The 21,076-nt window shown below is 31.5% G+C and overlaps 2 protein-coding genes across 5 annotated transcripts in view; one reads left to right on the top strand and one right to left on the bottom strand.

The window, feature by feature from the left end:
* Window positions 1–5,109, bottom strand: part of LOC126884184 (transketolase-like) — a 146,774-nt gene extending 141,665 nt beyond the window's left edge. Inside the window, exons 1-2 of the mRNA XM_050650041.1 lie at window positions 5,000–5,109; window positions 4,785–4,837 (exon numbers count right to left, since the gene is read on the bottom strand). Of these exons, the coding sequence (XP_050505998.1) occupies window positions 4,785–4,837; window positions 5,000–5,021 (75 nt within the window). The 5' untranslated portion in view covers window positions 5,022–5,109. The remainder of the gene's footprint in view (window positions 1–4,784; window positions 4,838–4,999) is intronic.
* The window catches only part of LOC126884183 (1-acylglycerol-3-phosphate O-acyltransferase Pnpla3-like), a 162,485-nt gene that overhangs the window by 43,879 nt on the left and 97,530 nt on the right, over window positions 1–21,076 (top strand). The gene's annotated exons all lie outside the window — the stretch shown is intronic.

Raw genomic sequence — 21,076 nt, 5'->3', positions numbered from 1 at the left:
TTTTTGTATATTTACAGTACTATTAACCCTAATGTTTGAAATTTTATTTGTGTTTGATAATAAAAGTGATTATTTGTTTGTATAAATCAGTGTGGCCATAAGAGTGTGGGGGGTTATACGACGTTGACCTATGAGGTCTTATTGGACACGAGCCAACTCGCCACTTTTAATGACAAACATTTTCAAATCAAAATGTATACCGGCCAATTCGTAACTTTTCTACTACCTGACCCTGCCAACTCGAAATTTTCTACAGGTGAATTCGAAACCATTGCTTAAATCTTATACCTCAGGTATTCGGATGCAGAACAATGCCATAAATGTTTTCCACTTTTTAGCACTTTCTTTAAGTAAAATTTAAAATGATTTACCACCAATAAGTTACACCACGTTCACTCATTACGAAATCTGTTACAATAATTTCAGCCATTTTAACAAAATTTATTTGGGGTACATTCCATGTCAAATCACTCAGGCAAAAAATTTTGGGTCTCAAAAAATCTTCTTCTTCTTTTTTTCTCAAAATGTTATTTTATGCGATTTTACAGTGATTTGGTGTTTATTTAAACAAATTTGCATTTTCTGTCGTAAAGTATCAATGAAAAACATAATGTTTTATTAGAAAGGACTCAAAAATGTCATTATATGGCATTATAACAAGTTATTTTGAATCAAAACAAGTTTTTGATCAAATTTTATAGTGTAAAAAACGTTAAAATACCGTTTTTTACATTTTCCTCCATTCCCAAAATAAATCATCATCGATTTGGCTAAAAATTTGCCCACAGATAGCCAAAAGATAGGACTTTAAGTGGTTAGAAGGATTTGAATTATATTACAATACCAAAAAAGTTACATGCAGTAATATCAGACTCAAAAGTATATATTAGTCCAGTCGGGACAGCATTTGACCTTGAATGCCGAGCTGCCCAAAATTTTATTTTTCTGATCATTAGGGGAGTCAATAGTAGCCTAAATTTAAAATCACGAATGAATTCCTCCGTTACGTTAGCCGCCATCTTGATTTTAAAGGAGAACAGGTTTTGCTCAATATCTCTGCCATTTTTAACTTTTCGACAAAAATGGTAGGAACTGAAATTGTTCCAAATAAATCGTATTTACAATTATTACAATTTCTTTTTAACAATTTTTGTCGTGAAGTCGATATTTTCGAGTTAATTGTACTTACAGTAGACGCCTATATTTTTGACTATAATATTGCATGTAACCTTTTTGGTATTGTAATATAATTCAAATCCGTCTTACCACTTAAAGTCCTATGTTTTGTCTATCTGTGGGCAAATTTTCAGCCAAATCGATTATGATGTATTTTGGGAATGGAGAAAAATGTAAAAAACGGTATTTTAACGTTTTTTACACTATAAAATTTGATCAAAAGCTTGTTTTGAATCAAAGTAACTTGTTAAAATGCCATATAATGACATTTTTGAGTCCCTTCTATTAAAATATTATGTTTTCCATTGATACTTTACGATAGAAAATGCAAATTTGTATAAATAAACACCAAATCACTGTAAAATCGCATAAAACAACATTTTGAGAAAAAAAGAAGAATAAGATTTTTTGACCTTAAATATCTTATTTTTACGTCCCGCAGAAGCTATATACCAATTTTCAGACAAATCGGAGGTTCAAAATTTTTTTTGCTGCAATTTGAGTGATTTGAAATGGAATGACCCTTGGATTTTCTCTAGTAACTCTTCCAAGAGACAATACATAAATGATGAATACCTTTTACACCTCCTTCAAAGAGGGTAGTATATACAGGAACATATCCCGAATACCGGTATTAGATTATCAACATCGTTAAGAACTATGTACTTAGAAAATGAAAGTTACAAATTCACCGGTAGTTGATAGGTTATCGAAAAATTATCTGAGGGCCAGAGTTGCCAGTTGGCCTGTAATTAGAATAGGGGGATTAAAATAGTTACGAATTCACCGGGACCCGTCTTATTATTACAGAATATTAACTTGCGATTACAGATACACCGCAGATATATAGGTCGGTTCTAAAGAAGTTAATAGCTTCTTTTTATAAATAATGATAAAATGATAAAACATTTATTAAATGATGAAGTGATAAAAACTTAAAAGATTGTGAGTAGAAAATTTTCTTCCCACACCAGCTTTTTTATGTTTACATTAGTAGGAGCAAGCCACGACTCACGACTAATGGAAGCATTCAAGGAAATTGATCCTGAAACACGAAAAAGAGGGCTTAAAATAAGCGAAACAAAAACTAAGTACCTACATGATTCTCAAAAGAACACCAGACAATGAAAATAATATCGCAATAGACGACTATACTATTGAACGTGTGGATGCCTTCACATATCTGGGAACTGAAATCAATCAGAAGAAATTAATGCACGTATTTCCAGTGGGAAGCGTATATACTTATATATACACCGTTCTTAGGCGTCAACGCCCTGCGGTTTGGATCTATGGACGAGTATCACCAAGCCGCAAGCCCTTATTCCTTACCGTACCGCTCCTCCATAGGCCGATCAGACGCCAGTTTATTCCAGACCAAGTCGTAGACTCTATTGAGTTTTATACTACGGCGTTGGCCTTTTTATTAATTTCAAATGACCTAGCTGAGGCTCGAACCGGCGATCGCAAATCCATTAAACTTGTCGATCGACTGCGCCTCAGCTAACTGGACCGTCTAGACCGACAATCGTATATACTATGCTAATAAAAGATTAATGACATCGAAATTGTTAGCCAAGAACCAAAATGACTATAGAACGTTCATTAGACCCGTAGTAACCTATGGTTGTGAAACCTAGGTAATGACGAAACAAGATAAAGCCCAACTCAGAACAGTCGAGAGAGAGATACTGAGAAAAGTATATGGCCCAGTGCAAGAGGAAGACGGCCCAGTGCAAGAGGACGACGGCACATGGAGAATCATTAGAAACGACGAAGTTATTGACTCTATGAGTGCCGTTGAATGAAGGGTATGATATTGTAAGATTTGTGAAAAGTCAAAGACTGTCATGGCTGGGACATGTCCAGAGACAAGAAGATACAAAAACAACAAAGAAAATATTACAATGGAAGGCGAAAAAAGAAAGGCTCAGAACGAGATGGTTGGATGACGTGGAAGATGAAAAGCATGAACATAAGAAAATGGAGGAGAAGGGCACAAGAGAAATCTGAATGGAAGGACATAGCCAGACAGGCAAATACCCATCCAGGGTTATGATGCCAAAAGAAGAAGAAGAAGAAAATGATATAATACTTATATATATATTAAACGATGAAGTAGTAAAAACTTAAGAATTGTGAATAGAACATTTCTTTCCATTGCCAGGACAGCGCTGGCACGATTGGAATCTTTAAGACCGACGGAAAGTAGGCAGCCTGAAAATAACCTGGAAAAGGACAATGCAAGACTAAGGGAAAGAAATTTTATTGAAGTTATACTTCTTTAGGCGCGTTGAAAGTAAATTTATATGTGCGCGAATTCATCAAAAGTCTTGGTCCTGAGCGCAGCTCAAACCTTATACGGGCTCTGACTGGGTAATTACAATGACCTGTCAACAATTGTTCAATATGTCGGTTATGGGTAAACAAATGTTGTGTATATAAGTTTTTATTGTTGTGAGGACAGAGAAAAAAGCAAGTTTATAATTGTAGTGACTTCTTAAATAGTTTTCAAAAACCAACAGGTACGTAATTATTGTAAATGTTTCAGTATTGTAATAAAAAATTACATAGGTACCTACTTACCTATTTGGAAAATGTATGTACCGACCTATCTAGTAGGTAATGCTTTGATTTACATTGATTGCCAACAAAATTTCTACCAATCTTCATCTAATATATTGTTTTCTTACTGTTTTGTTGTATTTTAATATTTTAATTCCACAAAAATCAAACTAATTTGATTAAATTCAGAACTGTCAAACAGTAAAACGTTCAGTTGGCCTATCTTCGCACATGACAGGTACGTGTAAGTGGTCAAATAAGTAGAGGCTTCAACTTCAAATCATAAGCACCCGAATAAACGCGGGTTTGAATCCCAATGAAAGTTTTATTTTTTTTATTTTTTTTTATACATTTTATGATTGTAAGTATATTTGTTATATAATTTTTTTTCAGAAAATTCGTATTTAGTTAAAATTTTTGCCAACAATAATCATTGTTCATAAATCATTTCTTTGTGGCATTTTTCAATGTGTTTGTGTGTGTTTTATTCTTTTATTTTTTAAATTTTTGGTATTGTTTTAATAAAAGTTTTTGGAAAGTAGTAAGTATTAAAATTAGTTTAATATTTAAATAAAATATAAATACACTGTTTAAAGTACATATTAATTTCGTTGGAATCATATAATAGAAGTATACCTTCTTACGTGCGTACAAAGTACACACACATTCTTTTTTTATATTTATTATTAAAACACTAATATATGTTTATTTTTATTATCTACCCTGCCCATTTAAGGAACATGCGACCACCACGCTGTAAAAATTTTTCATTGCGCACTTGCGTTGAAAAAGGTTGGCCACCTCTGCTCGATAGTATCTACATAATTATCATGATTTATTAAGTTAACAGGAAGAAATGGTCTAAATATAATTGCTATATATATACCTACATGTATATATGATATATTAGATTAAATTTATATTTCTTTATATAAGTTGTGCGAAACTCAAAACATACTCAAAACATTTTGTATACAAAAAGTTCTTATCTTTGAAATTTTATACACCGTATATTATGCTAATTACTTATTTAAATACAATACCTTAGTTTTACCCTCCGTTGAACAAATTTCGTGATGTAGGTTTTGAATACAACCTAAAACATTAACTACTCTGTATTATTTTGTTGATTACAAGAATAGAAAATATTAATTTGTAGGTTAAGTTATATTCATGTTATTCATTTACTAGTCTAAATAAAATGGGTTAACTAACAATAGTTGGGCATAAAAAATGGTCACAGAATTAAACAACTCACCATTTTGCAAGAGTTGATCCATTTTTCCTAATTTTAAAGGAAATTGTTAGCACAGCGACGTAACAGGTTAGGAAATATTGATTGACGTGAAGACGGAGGACCCGTAAACAAGAGATATTGATCGTTCCCAAATGCTTGGCCGTAAATATTTTTCGGAGGTTTTAAAATATACACATAGTTTCAAAAGTTATGCATCACCAAAAATTTTTTCTATAATTAACTATTTTCAGGAACTAAAATCTAGAATCTACATAATTTATAAAAAAATATCATAGAAAATTTTTGTTTTAAAAGAGATACTGTTTTTGTAATAAATAAAAAATTTTAATTTAAACATTATTTAACATTAAATTATTTCTAATTAAATTAAAATAACAATTATTCATCAATATTATCAATCAGTCGCTTCAATACTAGGCCCTATATTTCAGGAGCAAAGAAAAGCAAGAAAAATTACGTCTTTGGTCTGGTTGACTCCGGACCCCGGTAAAATATACCGGCTGTACCCCCCTCTCGGCGGGCCTGCCTATCTGTATACAACTTATGACATTACAAAGTAAATGTAAACAATTTACTCTTCATCAACAACTCGATCTCTATAAATTTAGTGTTAATATACTTTAAATACCTTTTTTGGTAAAACGATAACACTAGGATTACAAATGAGTATCACCAGCTACTGTATACCTATAGATCGATTTACAATCAAGTTTTCTGCACTGTTTTCACTTCTTTATAGTCCATGTTGTGAGACCACTCTGGTATGAAAAATTTTCTGATTCGGTTTGTTTGCGGATTCCTGTTCAAAAATGTCCCCTTTAAATAAATCAGAAGGATGCTGGGCGAAATTTTTGGGCAAAAATTGTTTAAATAATTGTTTTTAAACAAATTAAAAAGATCGCCTGTTTTCTCCGAGAAATATTTTTTTTAGGTTTTTTGGGTCATTTTAAATAAAAAAGGTCTCTTGTCATTTTTCTCCAAAAGTTGATATACCTCGTCCAATTTACTTACCGTTGCACGTCATCCGCGCCATAGCCTGTGACACGATACCAACACGAAATATTTAGGCGGTGGGTGTGTTCTTTTTTAGAATCAAAATGATTATAAAGGGGAACACACCTACCGCCTAGATATTTCGTGTTGGTATCGTGGCACAGACTCTGGCGCGGATGACGTGCAACGGTAAGTAAATTGGACGATGTATAGTTTTTAAGTTATAAATAAGCGATTTTTCTAATTTAGAATAAATAGCGCTTAAGGGGAAAGGTGCAAAATGTCGGCTATCAAAATTTTCAATGTGTTTTAAATGTATTCATTTTTTTCGAATCCTGAGAAAACTAATAAATATTTTTGAAAAATTTAAACGCAGAATGAAATATTACAATATTACTGAGGGCCTAAAGTCCCTGAAAACTTCTATAATGTTTATTTTAATAAGTTACAGGGGTGAAAATAAAAGAAAAAATTTAGTGTGATTTTTAATTGCAAATATTTCATTCAAAAGAAAATTTTTATTTATTCTAAGGGACTTTCGGCCCTCGGTAATAACGTAGTCTTTCATTCTGCGTTTAAATTTTTCAAAAATACCTATTAGTTTTTTCAGGATTCGAAAAGAAATAGTACATTTATTTAAAACACATTGAAAATTTTGACAGGCGACATTTTGCGACTTTCCCCTTAAATGCATCGACAACTAAGGTCATTGGCATGGTACGGTTGATTTCGCAATCAGATTATAGTGTAATGTGTATGTGTAATGTGTGTGTTGAGTAAATGTCTTGTTACTTAATAAAATCGACTTCATTGTTTTTACAAAGAAACGCTAACTGTATCCGAACGTCTGCGGTCCCTCCGGTAAGAAATAAGAGATTTAAAATTTGAAAAATGCCAAAATACTAGTGATGTTGATTATAGTTACTTATGAATATTCGTTACAAATCGTTACTTTTGTATAAAGTAATCACTTACAGTATTCGTTACTTTGATTACTATGATTACTTTTGTATTTGAGTACCGGTAATCATGTCGAGAATCGTATTTCTCAGTAGGTAGGTATTTTGTATAGGTATAGATATAGATCTAGATAAAAATATAGGTTAGGGTTAAAATGAAAAAGGTCCCACATCATTAACAGTATTCGTTACTTTGATTACTATGATTACTTTTGTTACTTTTGTATTTGAGTACCGGTAATCATATCGACAATCGTATTTCTCAGTAGGTAGGTATTTTGTATAGGTTAGGGTTAAAATAAAAAAGGTCCTACGTAACAAAGATTTAACATTAGCTCTTAAAGTACGCCTAACAAAATGTTACGTATACAGTGTACTATACTATGGAGTGGAATCATGGACGTTAAATGTAGAGACAATGAGACGACTTATCGCCTTTGAAATGTGGACCTATAGAAGGATATGAGGGTTTTCTGGGTAGATAGAGTTACGAACAATAAAGTACTGAGAAGAATAATAGGTAAAGAGAAGGAAGTTGAACTTACAATTAAAGCAAGAAAGCTACAGTATCTCAGACATGTGATGCGGGGCGAGAAGCATGGCATCCTACGACTCATAATGCAAGGAAAGATAGATGGCAGAAGAAGCATCGGAAGAAGACGAATTTCTTGGCTGAAAACCCTGAGAGAATGGCTTGGATGCAGCTCAAAACAACTATTTAGAGCTACTGCCTCAAGGATTAAAATAGCTATGATGATTTCCAACCTCCGTAGCGGAGATGGTATCTGAAGAAGAAGAAGAAAAAATAAAGCGTTCTCGCATTCGATCTTTGCTAATGACATACATTACATATTTTACGTATACCATTATACCTCCCTCTGTTTCATCTTATCTTCTCCTCACCCTCACACCCTTAAATCATACCGATAACGATATTCGATAACACTCGTAAAATACCGGTCCCGTCCGTTACTCGCTGGGATACGATAGGTAGAAAGTAATCAAGTGTGCTGGTTATAGATACAATAGTCGTTACTCGCTCTGATACGATTGGTACGAAGTAATCAGAGTAATCAAAGTAACGATTTATCTCTCTGTATAGTAATCGTTACTTTCGGTATTCGTAAGTAACGAGTACTTTGTAACGAATAGATACTTTTTCAACATCTCTACAAAATACGCATTTTGGAGACTTGGAAACTCAATATGTACATTATTATTTTTGAGGTTGCCAAGTGCCTAAAAGTTTAAATATTTAAATTCAAGATTCGGAAGAGTAATCGTGGCTTATTTTAATTTAGATCGTTGTTTTTTAATTGTTAATTATGCGCGTCCACTCGACTTTTAAGCCGTCGCGCATTTGGCGCGCCTCTGTTGCACTATATGATTGGCGTATTTAATTAGCACATAGGCCATATTTAATTGAATAAATAAATGAATTTTAAATAAATAAATGAATAAAAAACAATGTTTATAATAAATTATAAAATTTTGATAAATGCCAAGTATGTGTCGGGAATTTTTGCATCAGTACGTATAATATGTATAAGTGCGACCCATACGCCCATATACTGCGACGCGCGACGGCGCCCCTTATACGTGCATTGGACGCGCATAATTAACAATTAAAAAACAGAGGTCTAAATTGAAATAAGCCCCTATTACTCAGCAGAATCTTGAAGTTGAATGTTTAAACATCAATTTAGGTACTTGGCAACCTGAAAAATTATAATTTACAAATATGAGTTTTCAACTCTCAAAAATGCTCAAATTTTCGCATTTTTCAGTTTTTAAATCGCTTATAACTTGAAAACTATCAACTTTTGAGAAAAACGACACGAGACTTTTTTTGTTTAGAATGAACCAAAGAACCTAAAAAATATTTTCTGGAGCAAAAAAGGTGATCTTTTGAATTTGTTTAAAAAATACACTGCGGTGCAAAAAAATCGATCCACTAAAAATTTGGTCATTTTTGATGTTTCGAATTTCCTAAACCTGTTGTCCGATTTAAGTGATTTTTTTACTACCTTATAGCCTTATTCATTGACAATATCTCTGTAATAATATTGTTGCTAGACAGTCAAACTATGATTGTATACCGGGTGTACGAATCAAACTGTGTTTTTTTCTTAAAGTTCGAATCACCCTGTGGACTATTCTGGCATTTATAAAATACTGAAATTAAAACCCAACTGTAGCCTCAGGTTTTCTTAACATTTTTTCTTTCGATTCATTCGCTTATGTTGGATAATAAAAAAGTTAGGTACTTTAACAACTGGCCATGTTCGTCATCAGTACAGGGTGTTTCTAAAATATTTGCGCAAAACTTTAAGGGGTTATTGTACATGAGAAAATAATGACAATTTGCTTTATAATCATACGCTTCAAACGCTTCATTTCCGAGATACGGGATGTTCAATTTTTTTTACAAACTGCTGATTTACTTATTGCTTTAAAACCAGTTGAGATGTGCAAATCAAATTTGGTGGGTTTTAAGACGTAGTTATTGCACATTTTTTGACATACAATTAAGAATGTAATATTCACCAGTGGCGCGCAAACGGGTATTATGACCGATAGTATTACCCGTACGCACGCCAATGGTGAATATAAAATTCTTAATTGTATGTCAAAAAATGTGCAATAACTACGTTTTAAAACCCACCGAATTTAATCTGCATGTCTCAACTGGTTTTAAAGCAATAAATAAATCGTCAGTTTGTAAAAAAATTGAACATCCCGTATCTCGGAAACGAAGCGTTTGCGGACATATGCTTATAAAGCAAATTTTCATTATTTTCTCATGCAAAATTACCCCTTAAAGTTTGTTGCACTTTTTTAGAAACACCCTGTACTGATGACGAACATGGCCAGTTGTTAAAATACCTAACTTTTTTATTATTCAACATAAGCGAATGAATCGAAAAAAAAATGTTAAGAAAACCTGAGGCTATAGTCGGGTTTTAATTTCAGTATTTTATAAATGCTAGAATAGTCCACAGTGTGATGAGAACTTTGAGAAAAAAACACAGTTTGATTCGTACACCCGGTATACAATGACAGTTTGACTGTCTAGCAACAATATTATTACATCGATATTGTCAATGGATAAGGCGTGGTAAAATATCACTTAAATCGGACAACAGGTTTAGGAAATTCAAAATATCAAAAATCAAATTTTTGGTGGATCGATTTTTTGCACCGCAGTGTACTTAAACAATTTCTGCCCACAAATTCTGCCCTTTCTGATTTGTTTCAAGGGAACATTTTTGAAAGGAATCCACAAAGAAACTGAATTAGAACATTTTTCATTCGGTAGCGGCCTCATAACATGGACTATTAGCAAATAGTTTAATACCTTTTTTGATAACACTATAACTATAATTAAAAATGAGTGTATAACCAGTTACTCCATATAGATCGATTTATCAATCAATCAAGTTTTCTGCACTGTTTTCACTTCTTCAGAACGACTTTCTGCTACGGGTTTGGCAAAGCGAGGAGCGTTGGCAATTCTAGGTCAATTTCACTCAAAGATTTTTTTATATTTCAATAATTAGCGACTCTGAATTTTTTCTGCTTTTGGTATGAGTTAGATTTATAGCGATACGCTTTAATTACTATTTTTGCTAATTTTATTTTCTGAATTTTTAACAACTTTTCTCAAAACGAAACAACATTAGTCATTTAAAACTCACATGTAATGTACAAACCATATGCCAACAAGGGCCGTTGATTTCAAAAAACGAAAATGTATTCCTAAACAGATTGTATAAAATTTAATGTTTTTTCAAGGGAACATTAATGGATTACGATGTCAGATTGCCATACTCTTTATGTCAACTTCTTAAAATACAAAAGGGTTCTCATCTTTTAAAAGGCAGATGCAGTAATTTACGGCCCTTCTGGCCATTATCGCAAAACCGCAAACCAGTTGACATAATAGTTGGTGGTCCGGCAAGTCAGTCTCTACACAGCATGCGAACGATTCAGACACACCCTCGCTCTCGCTAACAATACAATACCCTTTCGAGATATAAGCAAAACACGTTTGTTTACCCAAAATAAATAAATATACGTTCGTTGTTACACCTATTTTTTAATTAATTCCGTCAACATCCACCACCGGAATAGATTCTTATCTCGATTACATTGTTTCTACCTAACTATTCAAATGATTCTTCAGATTGATGTAAGTGTGTACGTCTTCGACCAGCACGTAGGAATATGGATTTAAAAATTAAATAAGACGTACTTTCATTTTTGTTTTAACCCAATTTTGAAAAAATGTGAAAACTTTGAATTATCCACGTACGTCTGTCTGTCCGTCCATCTGTCCGTAAACACCACTCCTCCGTCATTATACCAGATAGAATGACAAATGAAGTGTCGAATGAAAGCTTATCCTCCCAGGATGGTAGTTACTAAAGGTGAGAAATTTGACTTAGGACTTCCGGTTTTATAAATGAAACCGGAAGTACTGTTTTAAAGTCGCCGGAATAGTACAAGCGATATATTATTCGGCGCGCCTTAACAAGACGAGAACAAATATATACTTCCGATTTCATGACTGTCTGTCTGTCTGTCCGTCCCCGAATATAAATCCTCCGGTATTAATACAGGTGCAATGACAAACGAGATGTCAAATGAAAGCTTATACTTAACCAAAAGATGGTATTAAAGATGAGAAACTTGACCTCAGACTACCGGTTTTAGAGTTGCAACTGGAAGTACCGTTTACATCATCATCATCCCGTGCGCGTCCACTGCTGGACATAGGTCTCCCTCAGCTCTTTCCATATGTCTCTGTTTTGTGCGGCTTGCATCCAGCCATAGCCCTCTGAGTTATGCGAATCTTGTTCATTATCTTTTTTGTGAGTGTTAATGTTTCCACTCCATAAGTGAGTACAGGCAACACACTGGTCAAAGATTTTCCTTTTCAGGTATATGGGTCTATATGGGTCCGATTTAAATACATGGTTCAGTCTACCAAACGCTGCCCAGGTTAACTCTATGCGACGTGGGAGCTCGCACGTCTGGTTATCTCTTCCTAACTGAATTTCATGTCCCATAAGACGCAGTCTGCTCAATATCCATTCCATCAACAACAATATTACGATTTAGCACCAGATTAGTCATTATTTGCGTCTTGTTGATGTTAATCTGTAGTCCGACCTCTAAGGAAGCGTCATATAACTTGTTCAACATTATTATTGCATCATCCATTCGATCGGCTATAAGGACGATGTCATCTGCGAATCTCAAATGACTGAGCTTCTCTCCATTTATGTTGATACCATATTCGTTCAGATCTGCCTTCTTAAAAGTGTGTTCTAAAAGGGTTGTGTATGAATAGCTTCGGCGAGATGGTGTCTCCTTGCCGTACTCCTCGCTGTATACAAAATGTATTTGTTTGTTGATCGGATAGTCTTACGTTAGCCGTTGCCTTTTGGTAGATATATTTTATCATGTCAATGTAGCGATGGTCTATTCGGCATTCTGTCTATGCTTTTACATTTTCTGCTGGTTTATGATATCGAATGCTTTCTCGTAGTCCACGAATATCAGTGCTAATGGTTTGTTGCATTCCGCAGACTTCTCTATTAACTTTTTTATTGCCAGTAAGTGGTCGTTAGTGCTATATCTGGATCTAAACCCAGCTTGTTCTCTAGGCTGATAGAAGTCTAACTTTGCCTCCAGTCTTTTTTTGATAATTTTTGTGAAAAGTTTATATATGTGTGATAGCAAACTGATAGAACGGTAGTTTTTTAGATCTGTTATCTCACCTCTCTTGTGTAATAAAACAATGACTGCATTGTGCCATTGAGAAGGGGTTTTTCCTTGATAAATACATTCGGTGAAAAGTTTAAAACCATTTTAAAGTCACCGAAATATTATAAGCGATATATTATTCGACGTGCAGTAGCAAGATGAGAACAAATGTATATTTTTGGTTTTTGTATCATTTCCGGTTAAAAATTTCTAACCGGAAGTGCCATATTATAGTTGCAGAAATAGTATCATACATGTGACATATCAATCGCAGCGTATGGAAAAGTCGAGTTTAAAAGGGGTGATACACACTCGAGTAAGTACGCGAACTTATGGCTCGACGACCTTTTTCGCGCGTGTATCACAGAAAGTACGCAAGTAATCTTCAGTTTCGGTCTTGAAGGCATTTCCGTTTAAACAATTATGGCCAAAAGTTTTACGGACTAAATTGTGATATTTAGTCTTGAAACAACCATGAAATTATTACCTAATTTTTGTTATTTTCATTAAGGCTCTAAAGTGAAAAACGTTAAATGCAGTTAGGCTGCAATTTTTCTATTATATCAGAAAATATAACAAAAAACCAAAAATGCAGTTAAACTGTAATATTTCGAAATACTGTTAAGAAAAATTGTAAAGTAAGTGGTTCGAAAACGCACCACTAGGAAGAAATGGGTTAAGCAGGAAAACACCGAAATGAAAGTACAGCTGGATTGTGATAAACTAGAATAAGCTTATCATGAACACTCAAAGAAAAATCATTGTAAAATCAAAAAAAAATAATAATGATTCGACTAAAATCCAATATGTTTTTGCTTCATTAGTGTTTTTATTTAAATTAATAACAGATCTAACATAATAACAGATAATAACAGATTAATAACAGAAAAACGCATTTTTAAAATAAGCATGCTCATAGTCATTCTAATTGGTTAATCCTATTAAAACGTCGCACTGTGGTATTTGAAGTAAATAAATACCATTAAGCAATTGAAATGATATATCTATTTCAATGAACGTGAAACACTGTTATTTTTATAATAGTTCTGTATAGATTTAAATGCCGATAATAACATTTTAAAATTAAATTTGATTTGAAATAAAAATGCTATCCCTTTGATTTAAAGAGAAAATGATTTTACTTCCTTGGCTTTCCTTTTGTTTTTAAATAACGTTCTTTTTGTTTTAAAATACATTCCTTTTATTTCAAAACTTACAGAAATATTATAAGTTGTTTGTCAATATTAATCAAATTGTTTTCTTTATGAATTAAAATGAAATGTTTATTAATAATTAGTATTTTACTTTATTTAAAGTTTGAGCCGACTTTAATTTAAGCGCATTAATACTAACATTTTAAATAAAATCAACATTAAATTTATAGCAAAAATATATTTTATATTTTAATAATTTTGCATATACAAAAATAATGTAAACCTATTATAACATCAGTCTAAAAATAACCCCTTTTTTACTGGAAACCGACTAGTTGGTAGAACAATGGAGTTTAATAATGTGGCCAAGATATAATCTTCAACATCTAAAACAGAAATAAATTTAAATCATAATATAAAAAAGAAAAATATAATGAATTTTTGTTTTGAAAAGTTGTATATTTGTCACACTGTTTGCTAAAATGTATAATATTTATTTGGTATACCAAGACTAAGTTGGAAAAAAATCGTCAAAACACTTATATTAGAGACTTAGGAAAAATAGTTTTTGTTAGAATAAAATTTGCTCTTAGCACAAGTAGCAACTAATTTATTATATTACAAAAAAACTTAGTTGTTTCAGATTTGTCATTTAAAGATGAAAATAATAATTTGCAGGATTTATCATTTACATTTGTTCTATAAAATGATTTTATCTTCTTAAAATCCGCCCATGTACTATATAGCAAAATCTCTTTTCCAGGAAATAGCAAGCGAAAATCAATGTCAATCTGAAAATAATAAAATAATATTAGATGCCTTGAATATAAATGCAAAGAAGCAAGTGATGCATATTATTATAGCAAGAAACTTACCATGTCTTTGTATTGATACAAATTAACTATGTTTGTATCATGGCTAGAAGCTTTCAAGTCACGATGTCGAAGGACAAAAGTTTTTTCCCATTTATCTTTCACTGCTTCCCAGGTTATAATCTAACTGATGCTGAAGTGACACTTAGTAAGACAAGAAAATATTTGAATTAAGAGGAAACAGTAGCGATCAACAGGTAGCGAAAACGCGTTCCAAGATTGCGGCTGTAATTTTGAATATTTTTTCGAGATATTTGGCACACGTATTCGTAATATAATAAAGAATGGCGGTACAGAGCCCAATTTGAAAAATATATTAATATGTGGAAATTACTCTGTAATTAAATACAATATTAAAAAAAGAGCCTGTACCGCCATTAAGAAGAACAAAAAAATACAGTTTCTTCAAATAAACTTTTTTATCCGATGCCTATATTTTGTGTCATTTTGGAACTACTAAAATTTTTTATTTTATTAGTAGTTCCAAAATGACACAAAATCTAGGCATCGGATAAAAAAGTTTATTTGAAGAAAGTGTATTTTTTTGTTCTTCTTAATGGCAGTACAGGCTCGTTTTTTTAATATTGTATTTAATTACAGAGTAATTTCCACATATTAATATATTTTTCAAATTGGGCTCTGTACCGCCATTCTTTATTATATTACGAATACGTGTGCCAAATATCTCGAAAAAATATTCAAAATTACAGCCGCAATCTTGGAACGCGTTTTGGCTACCTGTTGATCGCTACTGTATCACCTTAAAACTAAAAATTCAAATATATTGACATTGATAGAAAGCACGCGATCGGCGTTAACGATTGTACACAGAATCCCACCGCAGAATGGCGACATCGAGTTTCTATTGGACAGTATTAGGTCACGCGGGTAAAATTCGCCGCAGTGTTTTTAAAATGTTAGCGAATCTTATAGAAACAATATCTTCTCGCTCTTAAAATAAAAATGTTCACATAAAATTAAAAGAATGTCTTATTGATATAAGCAGACGGGGAAAACATCTTCATATAATAATGCATTGCTGTTTGATTCGAATGTGGTTCTTTTAAATCATATATCCTCTAATAATTGATTTAAAGGGAAATACTAGTAAACATTTCAGAAAAGCAAATTAAAATAAAAATGTGTATATTTGATTGTATCTCCGCCCTATTAATGTTAGTGCACAAGTGGCACAAGTAAAACAATTTAGCAATGCTGCTTTATTTTAAATGTGGTTCTTTTAAATTATATGTCGTACAATATGTCGAACAAAGTCGTACAGAAATAAAATAAAGATAATTGAATTTTGTATGATATGCGACTGGTCAAAAATGTCTTAACGTATTACCTTTACTGCAATATAGCAATAAATACAAAATAAGGGGGCAAAATACGCCTGTTGTTATTCAATGTTTTTAATCACTTTGGTGGCACTTAGAACCTTAGTAATTCGCTTAGGAAATTCTTTGTAACATACTTAAATCGTGTACCAAATTCCATTAAAATCGACCTAATAGATTTTGCATAATAAATTTGCAGTCTAAATGTTTTTAAAAAGTTCAAATTTTTTAAAATCTTTCTGAACAAAAAGTAGACCATTTAGAAGTTGTCTAATTTTTTTACATATAAAGAGGTGCTCTGCCTATCTAATTTACAGAATTAAAATCGGATTATTTAAGGGGCCTCAGCAATGTTTTAAACTTATAAACAATTTTTTGGCTTATAAACAAATAGCTTTGTTTAATAATAAAAAAATTAATTTTTAGCAATGGAAATAATTAAAACCGGTATATTTTTACTTAAACTTTCAAATGCTGTCAGCAGAATTGCTATTTTATTTTTTAATCAAAAGTTATTCACGTTCATAAATTGCAATTTTTCGAATTTTGAAAGTTCCACTGCGTTTATCTCGAAAACTATGCATCCTACGAAAAAACTTGTAAGAATATTTTTTGCTTCGAATTACCCAAGAAATACAAAAAAAAATGTTTTATTTTGCGAAAAATAGATGTTATGTAATTCCTCAAGTTCTTTATTTATAACAATCTTATCGACATCCGGATCAACTGTTACCCAAAAAAATCGTGTTCTATGGGTCAAAAAATACATAAAAATCTTGGGTAAGTCCATCTAAATAAAGGAGCTCGTAGCACCCCCTCCTGGCCACAGGACTAATTTGTTTATAAGCCAAAAAATTATTTATAACTTTAAAACATTGCTGAGGCTGCTTAAACAATCCGATTTCAATTCTGTAAAGTGAATTAGATAGGTGGAGTGCTTCTTTATATGTAAAAAAATTGACAAATCTTTGTATGTTCTAGTTTTTGTTGTGCAAGATTTTAAAAAATTCTAATTTTTTAAAAAAAGGTTAGATTGCAAAATTAGTATTCAAAAAAAAGTCAATTTTAATGAAATTTAGTGTACAGTTTTAGCACATTACAAAAATTTTCTAAGCGAATTAGGAAGGTTCCAAGTGTAACCTAAGTGATGGAAAATCATTGAATAAGGACAGGCTTGTTTTGCCCCCTTATTTTATATTTATTGCTATTTTTCAGCAAGGGTGATAAATTAAGACATTTTTAACCAATCGCATCTGATAGAAAATTTAATTGTCTTTGTTTTATTTCTATACGACTTTGTTCCAAAATTAATCGTTTTAAAGTTATAAGCAAAAAAAGTAGAAAAAAAAAACGACATTTTTTGAAATTTTTAAATATTTTATTTTTTTTATTAATGTTCCGGGCATATTTGAGAAGGAGCATAAATCAATTATTATTAATGAAGTTATCACCTAACTTTATCCGCAAAAATCTGAATGCCACCTCTCACATCCACCCAAAAACAGATCCTTACTGGTCTAAGATGAAAGGTGACCTAATTAATCCTAAGTGAGCAATTGTCTATTTATATAAGATAAAGGAGAATAGCAGTTTGATTAACTTTGCATGCTTTTAATAAACAACTTCTCAATTCAACAAGAATTCGATCATTATTTTGTCCCATTTTCTTACGTCACTTATGTGAAACGGCATTATTATTATCGTCCAAAGAATATTTAAGAATTGTTTGTCAAGAACTCAATTAAATATTTCTACACTTCGCAAAAACCTAAATATATCTTAATTTTTAAATTTTTATAATTTATTGCACCTAAACAATTGATATTAAGTATTATCTTATTTCATCCGATATGGTAGTATTCTAATGATACTGATGACACATTTGTTACTATGCTGTTTATAACAAAGACGGTCCGAAGATCAACTAGTAACATTAAATGTAATTATTTATAAAAAAGCACATCAACTGGAAATATTAGGTAACCATAATTATTTATAAAAAAACGAGTCAGTTTTTCATCTAATGTTATATTTGAGGTTCAAGATTCAGGTGGTAATTTTTTAGTTTCAAGTCAATAAAACTTACAAGGTTAGACAGTCGATAGTTCAGAGAAACAAGGAAAAAAAATATCCTCTTGGTGACACAAACCCCTCCAGGCCGAAACCAAATTTTTTGAGTAGTATGGACATCTATAATAATAACCTATATGTTTCCAGCAACCGATTTTGATGATATATATATAGTTATAAACAAATGAAGATCAAAAAACGCTAAATTTTCGCTTTTTTCGTCTATTATCAAAAAGTTAAGCATTGTAAACAAATTTGAGAATAAGAAACTCATAAATCATATAAAAATCTTCTTTTTAGAACGTTCTTTTTTTTCTGATTCTGGCCTTGGTTTAGAACTAGAACCTTTAGCTACGTAATTGTATAACTTATCACTAACTTAGGTGTAATGTGTAGTGTGTGTGTTGAGTAAGTGTCTTGTTACTTTGCAAAGTCGACGTCATTGTCTTTGCAAAGAGACGCTAATTGTATCCGAACGTCTGTGGTCCCTCCGGTGAGTATAGAACGTTCTTATTACATGGAAAGCTGAGATTTCTTGTGCTTAAATTATATTTTAAATTTCAAAGCAATTGTTCAAATAGTTTAAAAGTTATTTAATTTGTTTATCCCAAATTCATTTTTGTTTGCAACACTGTAAGTCAGAAAATTATGAGGTTACAGCAACACTTCGGACAGTCCATGAAAGAATAACATTTATACTATTAACTTAATTTAAAAAAATGACAATAAGTAATTTTAAACTTATTGTCATTATTATTGTCAGTGTAAAATTATTTTGCAAAAACATGTCGATTTTTTTGCTTACTTATAAACAATTAGAATAACTTTTTAACCCTTACGTGTAGAAAAATTATTTTTTCATATTTAGAAAGACTGAATTTTTATACACATTTAGAAAAAACAATTGTCCTAGGACAATTAGGGACGAAGTTAGCCCCCCCCCCTTTTTTAATTCGCATGTTCTTACAAAATAATTTTGCAATATTTAGAATTATTTTTTGTCATTTTTTTTTAATTGAATTAATAGTGTAAATCTTCTTTCATAAACTATCCAAAGTATTACTGTAACTTCATCATTTTCTGACTTTAGTGTTGTAAAAAAAAATTAATTTGGGATAAACAAATTAAATAACTTTAAAACTATTTGACCAATTGCTTTAACATTTAGGGTATGATTTAAGCACCAGAAGTCTCAGTATTCCGTGTAATAAGAATATTTATAAAAACTCAAAATTTATTATTTATTTTGCAATTTTCTAAGCAACCAATAAGGATAGACATATGTTTCCAGCAACCGATTTTGATGATATATATAGTTATAAACAAATGAAGATCAAAAAACGCTAAATTTTCGCTTTTTTCGTCTATTATCAAAAAGTTAAGCATTGTAAACAAATTTGAGAGTAAGAAACTCATAAATCGTATAAAAAACTTCAATATGGCGTTCGCTGAATATGTCTATCCTTATTGGTTGCTTAGAAAATTGCAAAATAAATAACAAATTTTGAGTTTTTATAAATATTCATAACTTATGTAAAAATTAACTTAGAACCTTCTTATTACACGGAATACTGAGACTTCTGGTGCTTAAATCATACCCTAAATTTTAAAGCAATTGGTCAAATAGTTTTAAAGTTATTTAATTTGTTTATCCCAAATTAATTTTTTTTTACAACACTAAAGTCAGAAAATGATGAAGTAACAGTAATACTTTGGATAGTTTATGAAAGAAGATTTACACTATTAATTCAATTAAAAAAAATGACAAAAAATAATTCTAAATATTGCAAAATTATTTTGTAAGAACATGCGAATTAAAAAAAGGGGGGGCTAACTTCGTCCCTAATTGTCCTAGGACAATTGTTTTTCTTTCTAAATGTGTATAAAAATTCAGTCTTTCTAAATATGAAAAAATAATTTTTCTACACGTAACGGTTAAAAAGTTATTCTAATTGTTTATAAGTAAGCAAAAAAATCGACATGTTTTTGCAAAATAATTTTACACTGACAATAATGACAATAAGTTTAAAATTACTTATTGTCATTTTTTTAAATTAAGTTAATAGTATAAATGTTATTCTTTCATAGACTGTCCGAAGTGTTGCTGTAACCTCATAATTTTCTGACTTACAGTGTTGCAAACAACAATGAATTTGGGATAAACAAATTAAATAACTTTTAAACTATTTGACCAATTGCTTTGAAATTTTAAATATAATTTAAGCACAAGAAATCTCAGCTTTCCATGTAATAAGAACGTTCTATACTCACCGGAGGGACCGCAGACGTTCGGATACAATTAGCGTCTCTTTGCAAAGACAATGACGTCGACTTTGCAAAGTAACAAGACACTTACTCAACACACACACTACACATTACACCTGAGTTAGTGATAAGTTATACAATTACGTAGCTAAAGGTTCTAGTTCTAAACCAAGGCCAGAATCAGAAAAAAAAAGAACGTTCTAAAAAGAAGATTTTTATATGATTTATGAGTTTCTTATTCTCAAATTTGTTTAGAATGCTTTACTTTTTAGTAACAGACGAAAAAAATGAAAATTTATCGTTTTTTGATCTTTATTTGTTTATAACTATGTACATCATCAAAATCGGCTGCACGAAACATATAGGTTATTAATATAGATGTCCATATTACTCAAAAAATTTGGTTTCGGCCTGGAGGGGGATGTGTCACGAGAAAAATCTTATTTCTCTGGACTACGAGACGAACTGACAATTTGAGGATTTTCGAAGCTAGCACAAAAACAATAGATGGTAAACACCAAAAGAAAACAGAACATATATTTCAATATTTCGCTTTTACACCAGGGCATCTAGAACTTAAAACACAGGAATAAATCCATTTTTAAATACAGTGCTCTGAGCACCACGCGCTTCAGGGGTTGGTTATGATGGA

This window comes from Diabrotica virgifera, chromosome 5 (genome assembly GCF_917563875.1).
Source record: "Diabrotica virgifera virgifera chromosome 5, PGI_DIABVI_V3a".
NCBI classification, from domain to species: domain Eukaryota; kingdom Metazoa; phylum Arthropoda; class Insecta; order Coleoptera; family Chrysomelidae; genus Diabrotica; species Diabrotica virgifera.
The sequence above is the reverse complement of the archived record's forward strand: the minus strand, read 5'-3'. Positions and strand labels throughout refer to the sequence as shown.